Genomic DNA, 25707 nt, shown 5'->3' with positions numbered 1-25707 from the left:
AGGGTTTGTTTAAATTATAGACCTCAATTATTCCAACTTTTATAATTAATAATTCGTTAGACAATTATTTAGAAGCGAGCATTTTTTTTTCTATAAACTATTCAATTTTCATTACACAAAAATATTATTTTATATTCTCTAAATTCTCTGCAATAAATTATCTTTTTAATGATATAAATTTCATTTTGTACAAATTTATAGACAAAAAAACAGCGAAAATCAATCTTCGTTTCTAATTAATTATTTAACGAATTATTAATTCTAAAAGTTGGAAAAAAGCATAGTTGACCTTGAAATGAATGTAACACAGAATATATAAAACACAGTTCATGGTGTTACTATTCATTGTTTAGGAGGATTTCTTTTTATCAACAGATACACGCATGTATTTTTTGCTTAATATTAGAAATAATAGATCCAATGAAGTCATTCTTTAAAATAAATTCCATTCTGTATCCATACTTTACGGAATTGAACTGACATCATTTGTTTACAACATTACGAATTCGAAGTCCATCACTGTGACTTTCAGAAAAATAATTCATCCATATGAGAAAAGAACATGCATTAACCCAAATATTCATAACCTATTGTTTATTATTGTTCGTTTGAGCAGGCTGAAAACCAATTTCAAACGAACTGATCTCTCACAAATTTCTGAAGTTAAAGATTGCATTAGAATCATACGAACAAATGTGAAAGTTGAAAGTAGAACATTCTGCTATTTAATGCTGCTTTTGTAAAAAAAAAAAAAAAAAAAAAAAAAAAAAAAACTAAGTAGTTTTCACTTAATTTGTAATTCAACTATAAGCATTCTTACATTCTGAAGAAAAATTTTTGAATTAGGTTCTGACATCAATTTTATCGATTTATATGAGCAAATATTTTTCTCTGCTGGAATTAACAAAAATATTTTTAGAAAGAACTCAAGCGCTGAAAATCTAGAATATATTTATTCAAATCACCATAAGTATTCTAATTATTCTTTTCTGTATTTGGATTATGCATTTATATATTACACATTTATTATCCATTTATATTTTATACCAATATATTCAGTTTATATAGATAATAAGTTTTTATGGGAGAATTATTATGCAAAATATTTTCAGAAATTGTGAAAAAATTTACCACTTGTTCTCTAACGCCATGTACTTAAATATTGATTTTACAGATTAAATAATGTGGTGTAAAATAAGTATAATTCATTGCTTGCATAAATTCTAGTGCAAGCGTAGAATGTAGGAATTACATGGAAGAAACGTCTGCCATAAGTACGTTAAAATTTTGATTTAAGTTTTAAACTGATTGGACAGAGTAGTGACAATAAGAAGATTAGAAGTTGTGATAGACAATAGTAATACAATTTAAGGAGAAAAAAATAAGCAATCAAATTTGAAAAAAACTGTATTTACAATAATTAAAGCCTGTTTCCGTTAGTCGCTTATAAAATTTATGCGATACTTCGAGTTAATAAACAGATTTAAACATTATTTCATCATGATCATTGAAAATATAAATGTATATACTATTTAAATAATGAATACAATTCAGAAAAAATATACATTTTTTTAAATTTTTTATATTGAATTAACTTAAATATGTGTAAATATCTTAGTATAATTTTAATAAGAAGTTCAAAGGACGGTGGAAAAAAATTGAATTATTGATGGGTTTAAGATAAAAATGTTCCAATTAGCTAAGTATCACTGTTCTTTGAATAATTTCTAGGAATTGCTAAAGAAATTTTTAAGATTCTGAAGAAGATAATAGCAATGACATTTTAGTTTTTTGACATTATAAAACTTAGATAAATATTTTCCATCATGATGTTTCCCCAAGACTGACTAACAAGACATAAGTAAACTTATTTATTGAGTAATTTTTTTTGTTAATTCTCAGATTAAAAATTTCGTTGTGTCCGTAACTTACGTTAAATATTTGTATCCTGTGTTATTTTCGAGCCTATTAACCGAAACAGAAAACTGAACTTCTTTTTCTTATTTTTAAATATTAAGAGATGCATAGATAATTCGGAAAGCTGTTATTGTCTGAAAATAGCAGAAACAACATTTGATTTATTAAAAAATTACGCATGATACACTGTTTGTCTGTAAGGAGAATTATTTCTGCCATATATTTTCGTTTATGGCGGTTGCTATAGAAACGGATTTTAGTAGAAAAGACCCATTTCGAAAGGACGGGATCAGACGGGAGTCGTCTAGATTTTATTTTATTCTTGGCATCAATTTGAGGCGGAAAGAAAACAAACAAACAAAAAAAAAACAGTGTTGATCATTTGTTTTCTCGGCTTAGCAGCAGTTGTACGAGTCCTTTATATTCGTGTTTAACTTACTTCTTTTAAATTTTATTAACATTTTTTCTCCTTAAAATTAATTTAATTTTATTCATTGCTACTTAGAATTCTGACATCTTTTCAAAATGCTCTTTCGATTTAAGAAAGGAGAAAATATAAAATAAAAAGCACGTAAAAAATCATAAGCCCGTTTACTTAACAGACAGAGAATATTTTCAAAACTTCTGGGTTGATTCTTTTCTATTGGCATCTATTACGAAAAACTAAAAATACAAAAACACAAAAAATATTTAAGAGAATACTGCAGCTATTAAAAATTTGATACGTTTTAAATATATGTCAGACTCATTGTTCTTATTAGATGATACCTGAAAATCTGCGTGAACTAGGGAATTATAGACATAATTGCCTATGTTGACTAATAACATTCAGTACGATTTAAAAGTATCTTTTCAATATTTCAATTGCCGTAAAATCAGGAAAATGTATTGAAAAACTGGCTACCGCGATCCTGGAAAATTTTCATATTTCAGAAGTTTAAATGTTATAGTATACGGATGAGAGAAAATCTATGTGGAAATCATCCATGTCCAGTTGTTAAATATTAAAACCACATAATACTCCAGAAATACGCAAGCATGTGTTTAAAGCTATTGAAACAACCCACTCACTACCTTTTAAAAACTTGCTAAAAGTTATTAGTTCTGCAATATATTGCAATTCATTTTTTGATTACATTGAAAACATTGTGTTGATCATGATACTGAATAACAGAAAACACATCAAGGTACTGAACTTTAGATATATTTTGAATACAAATAAATCTGTCTCAAAGGAAAGAAAATAACAAGAAATTTCAACTCATTAAACACTTGAAATATTCAGACTTAGAATAAATAATATTGAACCTCATTAATTTTAATCTTTTAAGAAAAGTTTTTTGTCTTTCGCCTTAAAATAAACTTTATACTGTTCGTTTCAGCATCCTGAGACTATAACTTTTTGACGATTCTATCTCACCAAGGGGTGAGACCCAGAAGGATGAGAGCATTTCCGGAATTCTTCGTCATTCTTTGACCTTGATTTTCGCCCTATTAGACACTTTTTCGTTCAATTTCTTTTCACGTGTATGTGAGTGTCATGTCGGTTCTGGCCATATTATCTTATTTTAATTCAAAATTTATTTATTTTATTTTCCAGAGTAATACGAGTTTACTTTATTGTTCAATGTAAACATCTCCTTTCATTTTCATCTCTCACCCCTATTTTGATGAATTAAACCCATCCTAACATATGCGCAAAAGAGCGGAGGGTTTTAGAATCCGTTGGCAAATAATATGCGTTTCTTTCAAATGGAGGGTTTATTTCTGTATTGATATTCGAATTTTCTTCTTCTGTATTGAGAGATAACACTGCACAAACAACATAAAAAAAACCTATTTTCTACACCATATTTGTATTCAGGTTCTCGAAATTCAAAGAGAAGCGATGGTCAGAAACATTTGGGCAGCTGAATTCAGCAACAATTTTGTTGGAGAATTCTCCCATGAATCAGTATTGTCAAATTCCCATGAATCAGTATTGAAAAATTTGGGCAGCTGAATTCAGCAACAATTTTGTTGGAGAATTCTCCCATGAATCAGTATTGTCTGTTAGAAAAGAAAGAGTAAAATAACATCCAAAAAATTTTAAATACATAAAGATGCTTTCTTAGATGTGAGATGTTTTATTAAAAATCTCTTAATTTTTGTTACTTCTTTTGTATTTTTGATTCTCATTTTTTTTTTCTAACACATGACATCCTTGCTTTGGGACTTAGTTTTGAAATGCATTATCGTAAATAAAAAGAATGAATGAAATTGTCATTTTTTTAGATTTAAATATAAACCTTATCTATACATATAGAGCGAAATTATATAATTAATCAGCAAGATAATATGTATGGGATATGGCAATGATCGGAGATTAAAACTTAGATATTAAAATAATTTCACTCATTTTTTTTTTGGTTGTTTATTTTGGTAAGAATGTGATAGGCCATTAGACTATTTAGAATGAAATAAATTTCATTACTCTTAAGAAATCGAATGCTTAACAGAAAATGTTATAATAAACAAACAGAGAGAAAATTTGAAATTTTAAAACTTGATGAAAAGTCGTCGAGTTTTGACCGCTTTTCTAAGATTTAAGCTTCCCATGAGAGCCGAAGATATCAATTAGTTTTATTTATTTATTTGCCGAAAAATATTCTCTGAATAAATATATGTTATAATTCAAAATCAGCGATTTATATCAAGTTTTTCAAAAAAAAGCCTGTAAACATTTTGAATGTTGATTGCATTATCAATTGTATAGAGACAATCAAATTGCTGACATCATCCCCATGTATTTTATTTTATAAATATACTCCGAAAGCGAATCAATTACCTAATTATCTAAAATAACATATTTCCTTTTATTTTGTAATCTTTTTGATCTCTTGATACTGCGTTTCGTATGGTACATTCAAATGTCATTTCGTAAAAGATATGATAACAAAATTTTTTTAACTGATAACTCGAGCCATAATGATAATCTCATTTTACAAAAACAAAGGATACCTCGTAGGAAAACTAGAAGGTCCAACGAGGAATCATCTCGCAGTCATTGTAAAAAGCCTTCTAAATTGAACAGAACTTAATAATTTAACAATACTAAATCATGCTGTTAACAGAGTTCTTCTACGGCCCTATTTTGGGCGCTTTTCTAGTTGTTATATCGACAATTTTATTTTATTGGTAAGTACAGATTTCTAAAATATTATTTAGTATAAAAATTAAATATTATCGAAATTAAATGACAATTCATATTTAAAATATTGTTTTGGATACTGATTCTAGAAGAAAACTTAAATGAATTCTTAATGATTCAGACAGTGAATTTTTTTACAATCAAATCATAAAACAGATTGTTTCAAAATATTTAGCTACTAGATAGTACCCGGCGCCACAGAAGAAATAATTTTGGAAATATCGTTTGAAATTTGAAATAGCTTTTTTCTTTAATTAGGAATGACAGAAAATATGATATTTGTTTTCTTGTCGACAATGAATACATTCATTGAAATTGAATGATATATAAAGGAGTAGTATTTCTTCTTCTTCTTCTTCTTCCTTTTTTTTTTTTTTTTTTTTTTGATTTATTATTCATGCATACTTTACGGTAGACAATAATTTTTTGTCTTTCCGTCTTCAGCAAAAAAAAAAAAAAAAAAAAAAACTTCTTGGCTTTCTGACTCGTGAGCATCCAACATACAACGGCCATATGGATTTTTTAAGTTAAAAGCAATAAGTTGGCAAAGTTTTATCGCAGTCGGATTAAAGGTATGGCAGCGCATAAAATACGAATAAACAAAAACTTATTTTTATATATTAGATATAATAAATGTACTATGCCTATAATCTTTGCGGAAGTGCAAGCAATAAGTTGGTAAAGTTTTATCACAATCGGATGGATGTTAAGGCAGCGCGTAAAATATGACAAAACAAAAATTAATTTTTATATATTAGATTTTACAGAATAATGAACGAAATCAATTACAAAAGAACACTTATGTTCTGTAGTTAAGTGGATGCATATTTGAACTGATTATATTCCGCAATTATGAACTAACTGAATTAAGAATAACAGATGGATTTTTAATAAAATGAAAATAATGTAAAAAGTGCCACAACTATGGCAGAAATTCATTTTTGCATCATTTAATAAGAATATGCAGCCAAAAAGCAGCAATATATATATATATATATATATATATATATATATAGATAGATAGATAGATAGATAGATACTGAATGATTGCCACCGTAGTAGCATTCGTGACCTCCTAATAGCTAACATTAGTCACGACCCACTCCCAAATGTAATTGACAAAAATACTCAACTTGGCAGTTGAAAAAGGAAAGGTGACTTTCAACTATTTAATCACGCTAGTTTCTACAGCATTTATGAAAGTATAATCGATAAACTAAAGAATTTAGAGAAATTTTTTCTACTATGTATATGCTAATAAAAATTGCGAAAACTTCTCCCGCTTTCATCTTAGCAACATTGATTGTCCAAATGGAATTGCATTAATGAATATTATCGTTGGATTATTTAAATTATTATTTAGCTAATGATTAGCTAAAGATAAAGCTTTATGGTTCTTTGAAAGAGAGTCATTAAATCTTACGAAAGCTATCCTTTAAATTGCAAATAAAAAAATTCTGAAAAAATGTTTCATAAAATTTGAATTGTGGCGATGAAAAACGGATTCGTTTTTGCTCTTCTTCAAATTACTTGGAGATAAAAATGTGTCATTCCACGGTGTTACCTATTCTCGCCATGCCACATAATCAATAAAGCTAGTTCTCATGTATGTGATAGTATATTAAAATTGGGAGACACAAATATGCAGGTTGATTAGATTGTCCCACAAACTGGCTCAACAGAAGGGGAGGAGATCTTAATGAGTTATTTTTATGATATCAGATGAATCGTTCATAAAGATAAACAATTTACTCCTGATAAATTTATTGGAAGAGTAAAAACAATTTTCTCCTCTAATTTACTCCGTTCATAAAGATTACTATTTACTTATATTGTTACAAAATCTATCTTATTTTGAGATGCATACTCTTTTGGTTCTATTTGTATAAAGTTTATTAATATAGGTAAAAGATTTATGATTCGTAAATGATAATTAAAATTTAGCGGATTCAGTTTAAGACTTTAAATTAACTTCACATGTTTATCGTCTAAATGCGTATTTTCTGTGGCGTCACGCTTTTTTACTCATTCGCGATGCGCAGTAGACCCAAAATTAATTGAACTTCAAAAGGTCGCAATGAGAATTGACTTCAGTGAGAATTAACTTTCTGTGAGTTAATAAATGTATGAAAGAACGTCCATTCTTATAAAACATAGCCTTTTGAAAAAAAAAAAATCGATTTTTAATGGAATATTAAAAAAAAAATGTAACGTATAATTTTTATTGAAAATTTAGATTTATATTATATATTATTGCAGGTATTCGATTCAAAATCATGATTACTGGGAAAAAAAGAAAATTCCTCATGAAAAACCTCTTCCATTCGTTGGAACACTCTTATCTTACGTGAAGAAGGTAAGTTTAAAGCGAAATGCAAAGCTATTATTTCACTTTTGCCTCCTATATGCCAGTATATTGCGTACATTCAAACCATAATGGTATTTCCTACATGTACTTGAAGAGATCGGATGGAATAATATTGGTCTCAAAACAAGATGCAACCAAAAATTAGCCTAGACTGTTGAGACTGTTCCGCAGGTATGATGTGGTAGTTCAGAAAAAGGCTTACCATCACAAGATTCGTTCTTTATAATCTAGCTATAGTCAAAAATTTTAAACTATAGCTCAGATTTGTTACAGGCGTCCCAAAATAGCTTTTTCTTAGCTTCATACTTATACGTTAACTAACTAAATTTAACTAAATTCAAGGAAACATGTACAGGACAATGTCTATCAATTAATAAAAATCAAAACTGTACATAAACTGTACATTCATTTAATGACCGTGAATGCGATGAGGAGAAGAATATTTTCCACTTTAAATGTGAAAATTATTTTTTCATATGTCACTAATTTGATTCAGAATAAAAGATGTGTCAAATAATATTTTAATTTTTTTTAATGTTTTCTGTTAGGCTAAGTCCAACCTATAACTGAAAAAAAAAAGAAAAGAAAAGGAAATGCTTTTTAATTTAAAAATAAAAATGATTTCATTTTAAATTTTTAGAGGAAAACAACATTTTCAAATTTAATTATTAAATATGCCTTCATTAGATAAATCTTGGAAATATGCTAGTGTTCATAAATTAAAACTCAACAAAGTTTCATTAAAAGTTCCATGGAAGGCATAAATATAAAATAAAATAATTATAAAGCAAAAATATTATACGAAAACGATAAATTAATAGAAAAGCATAAGAACTAAATTATAAAAAAAGAAAATATATCAACTAATGTTTTTAAAAGGATAGGCAAAATGATCAAAAGAATTTTTTTTCATGAAATCTTATTAAGCTGTCCATCTCTTACATACATAGAGATTGTCATGCTTATTCTTGCCCAGATTACCTTGAGGAATTTTAGGTAAATTATATCACTCCTGTTTGAGTGTCACAAGAAGGTAATTTCTAATCAGGCATGCTGGAATGTAATCTGCTAATTTTCTCTTAAATACATCCCATATATTAATTTTCATAAATATGTATTTCATGAGATTAAAGTCGGATAAGTAGACAAGCCACTATATTTTTGCACTTTCAAAAAAATTTTCAACCCCCCCCCCCCACTATGACAGAGGTTATAATCGTCCAAGACAATAAAATTAATTCAAATAGCAAAAAGATTCCTTCATGGGGTAATTTGCTATCTTGGCAATATTTTTGTGAATCCGCATTTCACTTTTAAGACATAAAATAACACGAATCCATTTAAGATTATATCTGCATAGGCTATATCAATTCCAAATTCACGATAATGTTTTTGCTTATCGTTTAATCGCTTTGAATCAGATGCATGTTACTTGTTTTATATATTCATATATTTATCAACAATCAGAGATTCTTTTTAAAAAAATAATGTGAACATTTTTAAAAACAAGTCTCATCTTATTTCTGTTTACTAAAATTAATACCCCTTACTCCTATTAGCATAAATTTAGCAATTTATTGAAATTTAATTTAAGTTATAATCTGTTATTATTAATGTTTTTAAATAATTAAAATTGAATCATTGCTTCAAAAATAAATGTTTTGAAATTTATTTTTAATTTACAAAGCGTAATGCAAATAAATATATGACATTTATGTGTAAAATAAACCCAAAAATTTCGAAAACGTAAACATTTTGAAGTTGTTAATTTTCCAAACAACTTAAATGAGAAACATTTGGAAGCAGTCAAAATCAATCTATGAAATATATTATACCAATTTGTATCAATTATAAGCAATTCTTTTAAAGTCAATTTCACCATATTATCTACAGAATATTAAAATAAAACAAATTTATTTTATTTTTAGTGTTTTTTTTGGTAGAAAATTTTTTGAAGGTTTACATTTTTAGGTTTTATATTAAAATGTGAGTTCATTTTTTATATTAACACAAATTTTTCCTTCATAGCCTATTCATGAGGTAGATCTGGACAGATATAAAAAGTTTGGACGTATCTTTGGGTGAGTGCAGATAACAATTTTTTTTATTCGTAATTCATATATTTTAATGACATTTTTAATGTTATCTTTTAACTGAGAAGATAATATTATCACCTTCGTTAAAGAAAATTTGCTGTCTATTAGTTGATAGTAAATACTATATTATTCTATTTTTCTCACTCTAATATAAAATATGTTCTTAATGTTATAAATAATGTTATATATAATGAGCAATCTTCAATGTTATTTCTTAAAACTAGCACACTAATAGTTTTAAACAGAATAAAAATAATATTTCAGATATTTTTATAAATAACTATCGTAACATGATATCGATGTCAGTATTTTTTCACAAAACTAAAATTGATTCATTGTAGGTCGTTCGTAAAAGAGAATTAAATTTACATATAGCATTTTGTAAGATTAGGCTTATTCTATATATTTTTTACTATCATATGCTACAAGCTTGTGAAGCTTGTATATAAAGAAAATCAAGTAGAGGTTACCATCATTTAGATTAAACAGGTCTCGTAATTTCAATTCTCTTTGAAAGATGCTGAGATTCGGCTAATAAATTATATAGCAACAATGTAAATATGGTTAATGGAATCATTTTTTTAAACAACAGGGGAGGAGTTTTTTGAGTGATTGCAATGAATGAATCAACCTTTAAGATGTTAAATAAGAAACAAAGTATATTTTAATATGCTCTGAAAGAAGATGTGCCCGGATACATTTACTATGATTACTTTATTAAAATAGTTTAAAAATAAAGTTAGAGCATTTTTTTTAATGTCCAAAAGCTGCTGTGATGGTCTACAAAGAGTTGCCTAAATTGTATTGTTTAATTCAACAGGAATCTTATTGTGAATTAAAGGAATAAAAGAATTCAGCGATTAAATTCTTAAAGAATAAAGGAATTCAGTAGGTATATTAGCTTGAACTAAAGGAATAATCATTCCCAGCCATCAGAAAGGAAAAACAAACAAACAAAAAATAATACAACTTTAAAGACAACAATTATCGATTCTAAAAAGAACAAGTTTTGTTATTTCCTGTGATAGAAAGGAGAAATGGTATAGATACGAGACATCTTACTTCAGTTAATAGTATGTTGTTCATGTGAATTTTGAAAATGAAAATATGATTTTGCTCAGTAAATGATGCTCCGATTTGAGAAAATAGTTTCCTTAATAGGGCTTGTGGTGAAATTTTTTTTTCTACCTTAAAATTTACTTTTTAAAAAGTTAATAATATTGCTTTAAGCATTAATTTTTTGCACTCTATTACAAAACATTATTCTACTTCCGTTTTATGAAAATTACTTCTATTTGTATCACATTAATTTTTAAAAAAATATGTAAGTCCCCTAAATTCGACAAACTTTTAAATATTACAGGAAAATTCCTCTTTTTGTTCAAAATTTTACGCAGACCCACACTTTGGTTTAAAAATCTTAAAAGCTGTAATTCGCTTTTGGCATAGATTTGAAATAAAATGGCAAAAATAACCTTTAGAAACTATGAACAAGTATATAATTTAGAAACTACATAGCAATGCAGAGAGAATAATTTATGACAGACATATTGAAATTCATTAATGCATTGAAAGTCTTAAAAGTGCTTCGTTTTAGGCATTATGAGGGCACAAGACCTGTACTGATGATGGCAGAACCTTCTCTTTTGCGAGACATTTTAGTCAAAGACTTTCACATTTTTCCAAACAGGAGAGTAAGTATGTTTAATATAACAGCAGAGAAGATATGAAAATGTTCGTAATTTGTAATTATTTTATGATGTAAAAATGTGATGTTGTTTCTGGAATTAGATTTGTGACGTCAAATGAAATAAGTCAGATATATAAGTATAAAAATCATGAATTATCGAAGATTATCGGCTATGAAAATTGGCTTCCAATCGAGACAGTAGAAAAAATTTCAGAAAACATTCCAAATTCAAAACGTTTTGAGTTTAGATTCTAAATTATCGTCATCATTTTTAATAATTTGCTTCTGTTGAAATACTTCTACTGAAAGTTTATAGCAAGAAGCTCAATCTATTTTTTTAAGAAAATATTTCGAATGGTTCAGTTTATCATTGCATTTCGTGTGACCAACTGTGATTTAAAAATCCAACTCTCAGTAAAATTTTTATTGCAAAATAAGAATGCGTTCACATAATAACGTAAAATTTGTGTCAGGAGTATTTTTTTTTTTTATGGTACCGTTGTAGCCTGTTAATAAAATCTTGGTTTCGAGATTGGAGGGCTCTAAGTTCAAATCTCGATTCCATCAACACGTTCCAATCTGGGAATCCTAAGTTGGCTGGGATGCGTCAACTTAGGTTTCGTCCTTGTGATCTGAACGTCGTTCAAAACCGCGAGGTTTATACCAAAAGTAATCGCAATGACGCTTGCATCGGGAAGTTAATATAACTAAAAAAAGTTATTTGAAGGCTAATAATTTGATATTTATTTAGATATCATTATGTATTTATTAATTCGTAAGAGACTAGATAAATTATTACTTTTGCCCCCCCCCCCGAAAAAAAAATCAGAATAATGAAGTTGAAAATCTGAGAAATTGGAATTTAAATGAAATTTTTAGGTTTTAATTTTCATTTATTTCCAAATTTGTCGAAAATATTTACTTTAATTGGTATTTTAATTGGTACAAATGGCAAGCCTAGCACATTCTTTTAAAAAATCCCTACAAATCCCTTGCCTGTGGTCGACGCGTGTACGAAATCCTTATTAGAATCTGACATTGTATAAACACTGGGAAAAGTATTTTCCTTCTCTGTTAGTAGCTCTTTCTCATTTCGTTTTGTGTCGTTCTGTGTTGTGCTCGTCGCTTCTGCTTGTTCATAAATCATGCCTCCAGGGATGGAAATAAAACAAAGTGTATATATATATATATATATATATATATATATATATATATATATATATATATATATATGTGTGTGTGTGTGTGTGTGTGTGTGTGTGTGTGTGTGTGTGTGTGTGTGTGTGTGTGTGTGTGTGTGTGTGTGTGTGTGTGTGTGTGTGTGTGTGTGTGTGTGTAATGATATTTTAAACTCTTAATTTAATCCAAATTAATTTCCAAAACTTTATCTTAATTTATAGCCCATTCTAAAATGTTCTCTTATTTCTTGATCCAATTCCACTTTCGGTCTAATTAATCCCTTTGTAAAAATAATGCGCCATCAGTACTACGTATTACATGAAAGTGTTACTTTTACCCTTCAAAAGGTGTCAAGGGTCACACGTGTATTGAATTGGCCCCTGGCCAGAAATCCAATGTTATATAAGGCTAGTGATCATCTGTTTGGCCCTTTTTCCCCTTTTCTTACTTCTGTGTGTGCCGCGCTGCGTTTTCTTGTATATAATCATGCCTGCCACTTGGAATAGAATAAAACGAAATTAAAAATACCAAGTCTCTTCACTGCTTCGAACCTGCATTCTACTTTAATCAAAATATATTGCACACACACACACACACACATATATATATATATAATTTTTTTATTTAAATAATAAGCGATATAATTATTTTTGCTGAAATTATGATGATTATTAGTAGGTTATTTCTGTTTGTTCTTATCATATTAAGAAAGGACTACTATCAATCGTAACAAACGAAATCGTTCGTTATTGTTATTTATGGAATTAACATTAATCATTGATTTGAATGGTTTGAGTTGGAACAGTTTTAATAACGGTATGATCTATTTGTGACTAGTTCCTCTTAAAAATGCATGAATAATTGAAATCACTGGACAAAAATTCGAAATTACCATTCTTTTATCAGAAATTATTCATAAATTTAAATTCAATGTAATCATATTATGATATGATCATATTATGATATGATTATCACAACACGCTTTAAGCTAACTCACAATGCGCTTCATAATCCAAGGACTTATTTCTCTTTAATTCGTCTGATATTTTGCAAAATTAAGAGATTAAATGAAAGTGAACGAAATAAAGAAGAGAATTCAAAGCTAAATTCTTTTGTTTCCATCACAATCTTACAAATTCTTGATTCAAGCCTTCTTCATTTTGTATGGTTTAAATACACACATATTTATAATTTTTCAAAATGTAGCCTCTTTTTGAAATTTATTCAAACTCGTAGAAATTTTCGTTGATTTCATTTCAGACGTTTAAAGTAGGCGATCCAGTTATGGATAACATGGTATCTGTTGTGCAAGGGGAAGATTGGAAGAGGATTCGAACCGTTATCACACCCACATTTTCTACGGGAAAAATTAAGAGAGTGAGTAAGGATATTAATCTCTGCTCCAAATGTTGTTCCGCATTATCCATAATTATTATTTAAGAATGTTTTAATATGAATAGAATTTTGTTTGTATATTGAGAAATATACAAACAAACTCTCTCTGTCCTTGAGTTATAGAATATGTAGACATGAACTTTATAAACTCATACATATATATTGTTTTACAACGAATTCTTAAACCCTCTGCGCTTTTGCGCATTCGTTAGGATGAGTTTGATTCGTCAAAATAGGGGTGAAAGGAAAGATGAAAGGAGGGGATGTTTACATTTAACAATAAAATAAACTCGGATTACTCGCAGACTGAATTAAAATAATACGGTCAAAAACGACACGATATTCACATAAACGTGAAAAAAAATTGAACAAAAAAGTGTCTAATAGGGCGAAAATCAAGTCAAGAATGACGAAGAATTCCTGAAATGTGCTCATCCTTCCGCTTCTCTCCCCTTAATGAGATAGAATCGATGAAAAGTGGTATATATATATATATATATATATATATATATATATATATATATATATATATATATATATATATATATATATATATAAAATCTGCGAAAAATCAAAAACTGTTCACTGTGTTTCCACGAAATTTGGCACAGAAGTACACTACAATGGAAGAAAGAACATAGACACATAACAACATGTCAAAGATTTTAATTGCTAATTAAGAAACAGAGTATATCAAAAAGTGTTACATTATGAATCAGAGATAAAGCATTTATCTCGGGCAAAGCCTGTCTAATATGGAGTGTGACCATCGTGCACTGTTATACAGGCTTCACAATGAGGTTTCATGCTGTTTATGAGGGTGTCAATAAATGCTTGAGGGTGTCAATAAACCCATTCTTCCAAAAAGCGCGGCTTTTAACTCTTGAAAGGTATTAGGACGGGGTTACGCTGTGCAATGGATGTTCTGAGACCATCCCAAACATGTTCAATAGGATTGAAATCCAGAGAATCTTCTATTATCCTCTTCCTCAAGAAAATCATCAACGATATGAGCTCTGTGTGGACGCGCGTTATCGTCCATAAACATGAAGTCTGGGCCAAAAGCACTCCGATACAATCTCACATAGGCTTCAAGGATCTCATCCCTATAGGGATGTGCATTGACAGTACCCGTATCGAAGACGTGCAATGATGTATGACTGCCCAACATTATGCCATCCCGGACAAGGATTCCTTTGCCACCAAACCTGTCGATTTCTTTTACGTTTGAGAGATTATAGCGAATTCCTCGTTCTCCCCAGATGAATATTTGACGAGTGTCACTCTGTGTGGTAAATCTCGACTCATCACTGAAAAGAACACGCTCCCATTCTTGCTGTGCCCAAGACTGATGTGTCCGGCACCAGAACAACCGGGCTTTTCTGTTGGATGCAGTCAAAGGGACGCACTCAACTGGTCTCCGGGCATAAAGGGCCCTCTCTGCTAGACGTATGTATAATGTTTGTCTGGAAATTCTTATTCCAGATCCAGCAGCAAGGTCACGAGCAAGTTGAGGAGCCGTTGTCAGCCTATGCCGTCGTGCGCTTAATGCCAAATAGCGATCCTGTGCATGTGTCGTTGCTCTGTGACGACCTTGGCCGGCCTTCCTGGTTACAGTACCACTTTTTTGGAATTGATTCCACAACTGGATACTACTTTCAGTGCCACTTGTAACCATGGAGCCACCTCCGCTTCAGACTGCCCAGCTTCAAGCCTGCCAACGGCTCTCCATCTCAAGGAATGGTTTAAACGATTATGGGAACTCATTCTCACTGGAAACAGTTTAAAATATTTGTTTTAATGCAATATTCACAAAATTGCAGGCAAAAATCCGAAATGCTTAAACGGTCTAATTTCAGTAGTTCCTCAAAAACTAATGCTAAACAACATTTTTTCCCACAACAAAGGTTAATATCATGTTACCGGTCCTTCACAATATTTAAAATATAATTTGTTTAAATTTTAATGGTAGCCATTTAAAATTACTTTGAAAAATATTTTTGTGACCTTAATTTTGGACATGAGTGTATATATATATATATATGCTTGAAGTTTTTTTCTATAATAACAGATTTTTTCATGTGAAAATAATTCTTAAAATTTATTATAGTAGACATAAACCGTAATAACTAAACGCGCAAAAATGATAATAATAATATATTTGATTAAATAAATTATTGTTGTTATTTAAGTTACTGTTCGAGTTTAATTTTCATTAAAGTTTATGATATTTTTTCACAGATGATGTCCATTTTTAAAGACAGCACCAAAACACTTATTCAGAATTTCAATAAAGCCATACAAAAAGGAGAAGCCATCGAAGCTAAAAGGTATTTCAGCATTTGTAGAATTATGACTATTTTTTTATATTACATGGGCTGCTCTGAAGCTGATGTGGTTAAGTTCATTTTTAATAAATTCCGATCTCTGAAAATTTTTGAGCAATTTATTTATATTATCTCAGGTTTATTAAAGAACATATTCGTTGCTTTGTCTTTAATTTTATATACTTTTATAGTCAAATTAGCAAACCAGAAATCTTTTTTCATCTTCCCCTGGATATAACCGCACTGACCTTTCAGTAATTCGTACCAGTAAAGGGGCAAAGGAATTACAAAGCCATAAAAATAGCGTTTACAATATTTTATGCCAATATTTCATTAATGATAGTCACAACTGATTTCAATCCAACTCGTGTCATTAAATGTGTGCAATGATATTTTAAACTCTTAATTTAATCCAAATTAATTTCCAAAACTTTAACTTGATTTTGCCTATTATAACTTCATTCTAAAATATTCTCTTATTTCTTAATCCAATTCCACTTTCAGTTTAATTAATTCCTTTGTAAAAATAATGCGCCATCAGTACTACGTATGAAATGAAAGTGACGCCTTTCGTTGCCCATGAAAAGGTGTCAAAGGTCACCACGTGTATTGAATTGGCGCTTGGCCAGAAATCCTATCTTATATAAGATTAGTGATCATTTGTTCGTCCTTTTTTGTCTTCTTCCTTTACTTCTGCTTTTGTGCCGAGCTGCGTCTTGTAAATTATCATGCCTGCCACTCGGAATAGATACAAAGTCTCTTTACTGCTTGTTAAACCTGCTGCATTCTGATTTAACCAAAATATATTATTTATTATTTATCTGATAGGATTCGAATAATCTTTACACACACACACACACACACACACACACACACACACACACACACACACACACATATATATATATATATATATATATATATATATATATATATATATATATATATATATATATATATATCGCCAATTTCACCTTTTTATTTGATTAATCCTACAGTGAGCTCTGTAAAAATGCTTAAATCAGCGATTCTCACTCTCCAAGTGAAGGGATGAAAATCCGTCAATCTAAGCAAATTATTTTTAAACTTACCTATATTCCCCTTACCTAAATACACGCGGGTAAAGAAATCCCTATTGGAATCTCATAGTATATAATGACCAGAGAAAAATACTTCGCTCTTCTGTCTTGTATCGCTTGCGAACGGACATCTGTTCCTCATCGCTTCTTGTACATAAATTATGCCTCCCAGGATGGAATAAAGCGGAAGTTTAAAAATTCAAAACTCTGCCATGAAACTGCTCATATATATATATATATATATATATATATATATATATATATATACAGAGAGAGAGAAAGAATTGCAATAAAATAATGAATTATGAATACCACGCCATTTAAACTGATACAAAATCAAAGTAATTTAAATGTAATTATGTAATCATTTCAATTAAATGTATTATCAATAGCAAAAATCTATGGTATATAGACTAAATGTGAATGGTGCTAATTATTTATTCACTTGACGTTACAATCACCTGAGAAATGTACTTGTGCATATCATAACATTTCATTTGATGTATATAACATGATCGCGAATTTTGTATAAATTTTGCCTATAATGTTCTTTTTTTATTATAAACTTTGCAGAGCCATGTTAATTTTTCCGTTGCTCTTTGAATTCAAGCAATTCTTTGTTTTATACTCTTATTGTCTCTTATTTTTTGTTAGAATCTACGGTGCTTTCACCATGGATATAATTGCGAGCTCTGCCTTTTCTACTAAATTGGACTCTTTCAACGACCCAGACAATGAGTTTGTGAACAAAGCTAAAAGTGTCTTCCGGCCAAAATACAGTTGGAGAACAATGTCATTCTGTATGTTACTGATATTATTGAGTCAGTTATTATACTCAAACAATTTTTAATTGCACTGAAAAACGATTTTAATATTTTCTATTGGAAGTTTGCGTTATAAGTAAAGGAATCAATTCAAGCTCACATGATATACTAAAAAAATCATTTAGCCAATTTAAACTGGGAATACATTACTTAGACTGTATTTCTTGCTTGAAGCATTAAGAAATATTGTTCTCCATTTGAAATAATTGTTTAATTCTTTTCTTAATGTTTTCTTTGCAAATCTAATTCAAGTTTTTGCTTTATAACTTTATTAGAGATTCTATTAGCTATTTATTAGTAATTTTGCTTAATTTATATATTTATATTTTATATAATAATTTATGTATATCTATAAGTTGTCCCTTTAGGTAATTCAAAGTTATAAATCAAATGAAAAAAATTGGTTTATTAAAATTATCTTTAACTGAACATAAATTTAATAGATTATGAGAATAAGTTAACGTCAAGTTTAAGTTAATGAAGTTACTTATATTTCATTTAACAATTTCAAATGTGCAAGTTAAGTAATTATTATGATGGTATATTTGTAAAAAAAACCAAAGATTTTGAAAATTTTAAGTTTAGTATCTCTGTAAAATTTCAGTGGGAATTAAAAAAAAAAAGATAGAAAAAATTTCAAACAATTCAGACCTATTAAATTTAAATATGCCTCCAAACGCTAGTGTTACTGACAAACATGCATTGTTTAAAGTTGATTACATATTTTTAGTCCCAAACTGAATAAGAGCTGTCTGAGCTCTAACGATGGAATGTGAAGTGACCTAGTAGTGAAAATCTTTTTACAAACGTTTGTGTATATGAATTTAGACAACTCAAAATTTTAACCAGCGTGTGTTAGAAAATTAACAATTAAATAATTAAAATAAGAAAAGGTTTTTGAACAAGACAAGATAAATATAAATTCAAGCTAAAATAATTTTAAACAAGCATTCTTTTTAATATGCTTATTTAAAATTATTTTAGCTTTATTATTATTATTTATTTTTATTATTCTGTATTTTTTACCCTTTCATTATAATTTATGCTTATTAATAGAAAAGAATCTTGTATTCAGTTTTCCTTCAAATCAGTATCAGATGGGGCCCACCAAATTTTAAAATCAAAATACAGGGTAGTTATAATTAAAGTTCCACTTTGAAATGGTTCTAAAAGAAAGACTACTGAATTAGATGTTACTCGATTGTGTCTCGATTAAGTAGCAATTAAATTTAGATAACTAGTAATTAGTAATTAAATAGTAATTTCTATTGTTAACAAAGACACACTATTGTTTAAAATTTCAAAATTCTAATTCATAAGGAAGATAATGAAAAATGCCTTTCCATATTCCATCTTCGTAAATATGAAACATGTCGATTTAAATAAAAGTAAAAAAATAATATTCTTATGAGTATGTATCAGTTATGCAATGCATCAAAATTACAGAAAATAATTTTTTATAATAAAGAAGGAAGACTTAAACAAAATCGTAAAAATATGAAATATTAATAAAAATGTTCCAATTAAAATCGATTCTTTATCACATTTATAATATATTTTTATTCATTGTTTAGAATTTTTCTTTTTTATAACAATCCTGAATGTATTGCTTATTACATTGTCACAAACTCTTACAGTTTTGCCTTGTTCTCTATAATTTTGATCTTTCGGTAATTAATATCAATTTCAGTAATTGATCGATAATTTTTCTACTTTTCGGTACACTTTAGAGGCAGTTTTTTAAAACATTTTATTTAAAATATTATCATATTTACTAGAAAACAATTTATTGACATTATTAAATATTTTATTTCTTTCAGAGTTCCTTTTTAGAGATATTATAAAATGTTTCCAATATATCTTTTTTCAAATACGCTTTCATATAGAAATAAAATTTAGTTAAAATGAATCGATTAACAGTCACTTATGTCCAGAAAACCATAAAATGCAATATCGCCAACGTTAATACAGATTTGTTCCCAATTTCAGGAGAAATACATGAGAAAATGTGTGAAAAATTGATTATGAAATTCTATCTTTACAAACACAAAAAAGTGTTAAGTAAAAGTGTGGAAGAAGATATTCGTACTTCACTAAAAGTTATTGTATTAATGAAATTTCTACTTTATACTCACATGAATTTGATATTTGCAGTTTTGTTTCCTAACCTCACGAAATGGTTAAGAATCTCCTTTTTTCCTCCATCGTCCACCAATTTCTTCCGTGATGTCACTCTCAGTATCATATCAGAAAGGAAGAGAACAGGACAGGTGTGTACATTATATTATTTATTTATTTATTTTTGTGTTTATCAGAGATTTGCCAAAAAACTTCCGAATTAATTAACAAATTATCTGAAGACTGCGATGATTTGAACTAAGATCATGGCTTTGGGCTCGAGGAATGATGGGAAGACTCAATTCCACCAAAGATCACCATGCACGTGGTTTCAGTGCACGTTTGATATATCGTCACTATTAAAATCCTACCCTCTCTGCGATTCTCAACCGAAACTTAATGAAACAAGTGCTGCAGTTAAAGTATATGTCAAGAGTTTCAGCTATGAATTTAAATTAAAATAACGTGCGTTAATTAATTTAATTATTAAACTGATAGGAATATCTGTATCATTTTGGTAAGCCGATTTTCATGAAATTCTAGAGGGAGAACGATGTTAAGCTTGCAAGAAAGGAAGAAAAAAAATCCTCACTGAACATAGACTTTTGAATAAAGACATTTTTCCCATATCGGAAATTGCCCAAAGAACGCACGGTGTATGAAGTCCAATCATATCAATACCCGGTAACGATGTTTTATACCACGATAAAGCACTAATCCCCAGAAACAAACAAATAAAAAAAAACGCAAAGAGCAGCACTTGTAGAAAACTACACTCATGAAAACAGCAAATTAAATAAGAGCAACAGTAAAATCAGCAGCGCCACTAGGCGTCACCAGCTCGCAATGCGATCAGCAATTCAAACAGAGAATTATTCCTCGTCTGAATGCCTAAACTTATATAGCCTCCAATTAGGCTATGACATCATATTGAATACTTTAGAAGAAATTTCCAGCTCCAACTACTACTGCGACTTCCCCAATTTTCATTTCATGTGAAAGCTCATGATTTTTGGATATGTCGTCATTAGTAGCCTGCTAACTGTCGATTTTCTTTTTCGAGAGGCTTTTCAAAAACGCCATGCACTATGCATTATAGGAAAAACGACAACTGACTCCCCTGTACCAGTCACTCTACCGATTTTGCGAATTTTTATGTCATATAAAAACTCATCAGCCTAAATATGTCCCCTGCCTTCTTCCATCCTCCTTTTTCATTAAATTGCAGACATAACAGACCAATCAGAGTGCTCCATATTTATTTATAAGTATAATTTAAGTTGGCACTTTCATTTGGTTTGATAAGATATAGTTCCTTAAAGACGGCCGTCATTACTAATTACATTTCATTAACATTGTGAGTGAGCCATTGATCACCGAAGTAGCTACTTATCCTGATTTTGTAAAATATATTTTATGCATAAATGCTTCAATATTTTAACAATAAACCTGAAGAATTTTACCTATTATTATAATAAAAGATGTTCAATTACCTTTCATAAATATAATTCATATAGCTGTTTGAAATGTTAAAGATATTGAAACTCTAATTATTGGATTTTTAATGGTGAAGGAATAAAAATGAAACCGTTCAATTATTATTTGCAAAAGTTCCTGATGAAATTTCAAAATTCTTCGAAGTTACTTGTGAAGAAAGCATTCAACCAAACTTCTTCTTCTCAAAATGAATAACTTGCTGATCCTACCAATCCAGATTAGTGTTTAGACTACCAAATGGGCCGAGAGGGAAGACTAAGACCAACCAACCAAGACTCGCTACTACTGGACAGGGAGGGGGGGGGGGGCATAGAGTTCCTCCAAGAAATGAACAATCGATCGAAGGCGTTCAGATACGGCATCATTTCACTCGTCCAGGTTTATTGATCCATTATAAAAATATATACGCCCATTGTCTGAACACTGGAAGTAGTTAAAACAATGATGATAGCTTTCGCAATTGCTTAATTCATATCGCCAGGAAGTAAAGGTTTGTAGTTATAAGGCTCCGCCCATAGGCATGGGCAGAAGGTTGTACAGTCAAACTTCACTTATTGAGCACCGGATTGTGTCTTTGACGATGATTAAGTAGATAGCAACAACATCGATGAGTTGATTAGAAAACATACCCATAACTATTTAAAAACTTATGGATCTGTATCATATGTCACAGTGAAAAGTTTCATGTGAGATTTGATCAATAGAGAAGGAAATAATAGTTTTAACAAAGCAACACCCTCCCAGAGAAATAAGAGATCTGCTGAAAAATGGAAAATCATTCCATCGTTCGCTGAGAAACACCACTAATAAAGCAGTAGCTATACGCATTATGTAAGGGTGTCCCAAAGTTTCTTTCCTATTTCTAATATGAAATGAATACACAATATTTATTGTTTAAGACATTATTTATTTTGTTATATAAGAACCCTTTTGCTCTATTACCTTCTTCCATCTCTCAGGAAGCCTCATTATGCCTTCTTTCCAAAATTGTTGTGTTTTGGTCAAGAAATAATCCTCGCGCCTTTATTTCGCAAATGGATTTAAAGCGCTTATCGCGAAGAGAAGTTTTTATGGAAAGAAAGGAGTAATAATCAGTTGGAGCGAGATCTTGGGAAAACAACGCCCTCTTCAGTTCATTAAGTCTGGCCGTGCTTTTTTTTACCCTTTGCTATGGCAGGCAGCTTTCAATTGATTTAGTTAATAACAGTATTTCGTAGAATTTATTATTTCATCTTGAGAAAGGAGCTCGTTGAAAATTACGCTTTTCCAATCCCGCCAAATGGGCAAAAGAACTTTTTTGGGGTGTAGTCTTCGTTTTGCGACAGTTGAAGGCCTATTGTCCTTACATCAAGTGCTTTTTCTATGTGCCTTTTCATACAAAATCCAAGTTTTGTCTGCAGTGACTAGCCTCTTTAGAGAAACGCTACGAGAAAGAAACTTTTGGGAAACCCTAATATATTCATTTAATGGCAATGCTGTGTATCATTTTCACCTAATTTTGAAGCAAGTCAAAAGTAAATGTCTTTAGACAATTTTCTTGTAAAGAAAAGCATGCATTATAAATAATAAACTATATTATTATAAATTGGTGTCATGCATGCTCTAATGTTAATGGTGTTTTTCTGAGAGATTGATTCTCTCCCTCCAGACAACAAAAGTAAATGGAAATAAAATGTTTTAAAAATATCATGAACGAAACAGCTCAGTTCCAAATTTAAGAAGAAGAAGAAGAAAAAAAGAAATATTATAGCATTAGTTAAAATGCAGAAGAAATCTCATCAAAATATCAACATTTTAGCAGGAATGAATAATTAAAGCTTAAAATAAAACATTTTTAAACAAATTAAATAAAAACCTTCTTAAAACTATAAAAAGATATTTAGTAATATAATATTTCATGTTGCTTAAATTTTACTAGAACATCTTCCAAAATAATATTCTAAATGCGGGATATTTTAGCTTGGATTCTAATTCCAGCTCTAGGACTCTTTTCTCTGGACTCTCTCTCATTAATTTCTGTGATTTAATTGATCATTAATAATTAATTTAACTACGGTATATCTTTACATTTTTTCCCATCTAATATCGCTTAATGTCTTATTACTATTTAAAGAAACAATGCAAGGTTAATACATGTGTTGCTCATGTATTCACATGACAGATAGCCGAGAAACGGAAAATGTTCCATTATTTGAAAAAAGTAAACAAACCGGATAGCTGTTTATTATTGTTACCAGAAATGGTGTGTCTAAAAGTAGAATTAATTAATTAATATTGTTTCAAACTCATTTGCTGTTAATTAAAGTTTTATTTTTCCTTTTTTTTTTGTCACCATTTCTTCATCACATGCAATAGAAATACTTATCACGACGTAATAATAATTTCCATTAAATATTTCGAACAATACTGGCAAAAGAAATCTCAAATATCATAGGTCAGGTGACTCGCAATCTATCAAACACAAAGCGAAGGAAAAACGTAATGTTTACGTAATTTTTTTAAATAATAAAAATATTATTTAGAGTATTTTTTGTGAACGCATTGTTTTATTCCTATGGAAAAAATGCTTTGATTAACAAATGCTTCGTATTTCGCATACTCTTTAAGCGATGTCCATTGTGCAATGTAGGTCATCATTCAGACGCGTGGCTTAGTAGCACTGAGACAATACAAATTCCTCTTCAACCACTGATGATGGGCAATGCTTGCCACTGATGCCATCCATACTTAAACCATACCTTAAGTTAAGTTTATTTATATCTTTTTTTTGTAGATTTATAAAATTTTTATTTATTAGATTAAATATTATTTGTTTCATGGTAGGATCCGCGGTGGCCAAGCGGTAAGGTTTCGGCTTCGGAACCGAAGGGTTTCATATTCGAGACCCGATATCCACCGAAGAACTGTCTTGTAAGCGGGTATGGTGTACGTTAAATCCATCGGGACCAAATGTCCTTCCGCTGGTGTAGTGCGGAAGTTTGGAGAGGGGGTGCCAACTCAGGCACCGTTCTCGTCATCCGATCATGGTTCGAAATTACAAGGTCCGTCCCAAAATAGCCCTAATGTTGTTTTACAATGGGACGTTAATATAACTAAACAAAACTGTTTTATGCTATTCCCTCATTATCCGTAACCCAACGACTGATTAACTAACTGAATCAACGATTGATTCACCGTTTTTCTTTTAAAATGGAAGATAAAACTTTAATAAGAAAAAAAAACATAGCAATTAAACGAAAATTGTGTATTGAAATATAAATATCTTATAAATAGGATCTTAGTTGATCAAGAAAATAAACTTCGACTGGGCAATGTTTAGCTTATTTTTAGCGTTTACTTATAGATAATTTAACTAGACAAAGAAATTTTAATATTTGAGTCATTTAACTGTTTCTACCGATTGTCAAATACTGTTATTTTTTCAGACGAGAAACGATTTTCTACAGCTGTTAATGGATACTGCAAAGGAACTGTCTGATGATCCCAATTCGGAACTGAATGAAAAAGAAAGTGAAGATATTGCTTCCTCTTATGGTGGAGTTTCAACGGATCATCAAATATTCAAAAATGTTTCTAAGAAAAGTAAGTGTCTATTGGAATTCAAAAGTAAGTTTTGCGTGAAAAATGTCATTAAAAATTGTACAAAGTAAATATTTTTCTGAAGGTTTTCGATTTTTCTTGCATATTATCAGAAATCTGCAATCTGCAGAAATTGCCTATTATCCGGAATCATTTAAAACAAATGGTAAGATGATATTTGCTTAGGTTATAACCTATAAAAATTACATGTAAAAGTTCAGGATTTCTTAACTTTTATCTTTCATAGTTATCCTATTTTACATAGCATACTTTTTTTTTTTCAATCCATATGTTCATATTCTGTAAAATGAAAAACGGAGCATTAATTAAGGGCAAATTAATGATTTTTGGGAAGTTTATTTGAATTTTAGATTATTTACTTCCATTTATTTTCTTGCAAATATTGAAAATTTAATTTGAATCTCTTATTTTCAGAAATTCAGTTCCG

At 29.5% G+C, this 25707-nt stretch overlaps 1 protein-coding gene across 1 annotated transcript in view; it reads left to right on the top strand.

Moving 5' to 3' along the window:
• Positions 1 to 4915: 4915 nt before the first annotated feature.
• Positions 4916 to 25707, top strand: part of LOC129991480 (cytochrome P450 3A21-like) — a 31054-nt gene continuing 10262 nt past the window's right edge. The window contains exons 1-9 of the mRNA XM_056098234.1: positions 4916 to 5094; positions 7367 to 7463; positions 9504 to 9556; positions 11169 to 11265; positions 13701 to 13817; positions 16077 to 16165; positions 17896 to 18041; positions 20220 to 20335; positions 25106 to 25262. Coding sequence (XP_055954209.1) covers positions 5018 to 5094; positions 7367 to 7463; positions 9504 to 9556; positions 11169 to 11265; positions 13701 to 13817; positions 16077 to 16165; positions 17896 to 18041; positions 20220 to 20335; positions 25106 to 25262 — 949 coding nt within the window. The 5' untranslated portion in view covers positions 4916 to 5017. The remainder of the gene's footprint in view (positions 5095 to 7366; positions 7464 to 9503; positions 9557 to 11168; positions 11266 to 13700; positions 13818 to 16076; positions 16166 to 17895; positions 18042 to 20219; positions 20336 to 25105; positions 25263 to 25707) is intronic.

This window comes from Argiope bruennichi, chromosome 2, assembly GCF_947563725.1.
Source record: "Argiope bruennichi chromosome 2, qqArgBrue1.1, whole genome shotgun sequence".
Lineage (NCBI taxonomy): Eukaryota > Metazoa > Arthropoda > Arachnida > Araneae > Araneidae > Argiope > Argiope bruennichi.
This window is presented reverse-complemented; position numbering and strand designations above follow the sequence as displayed.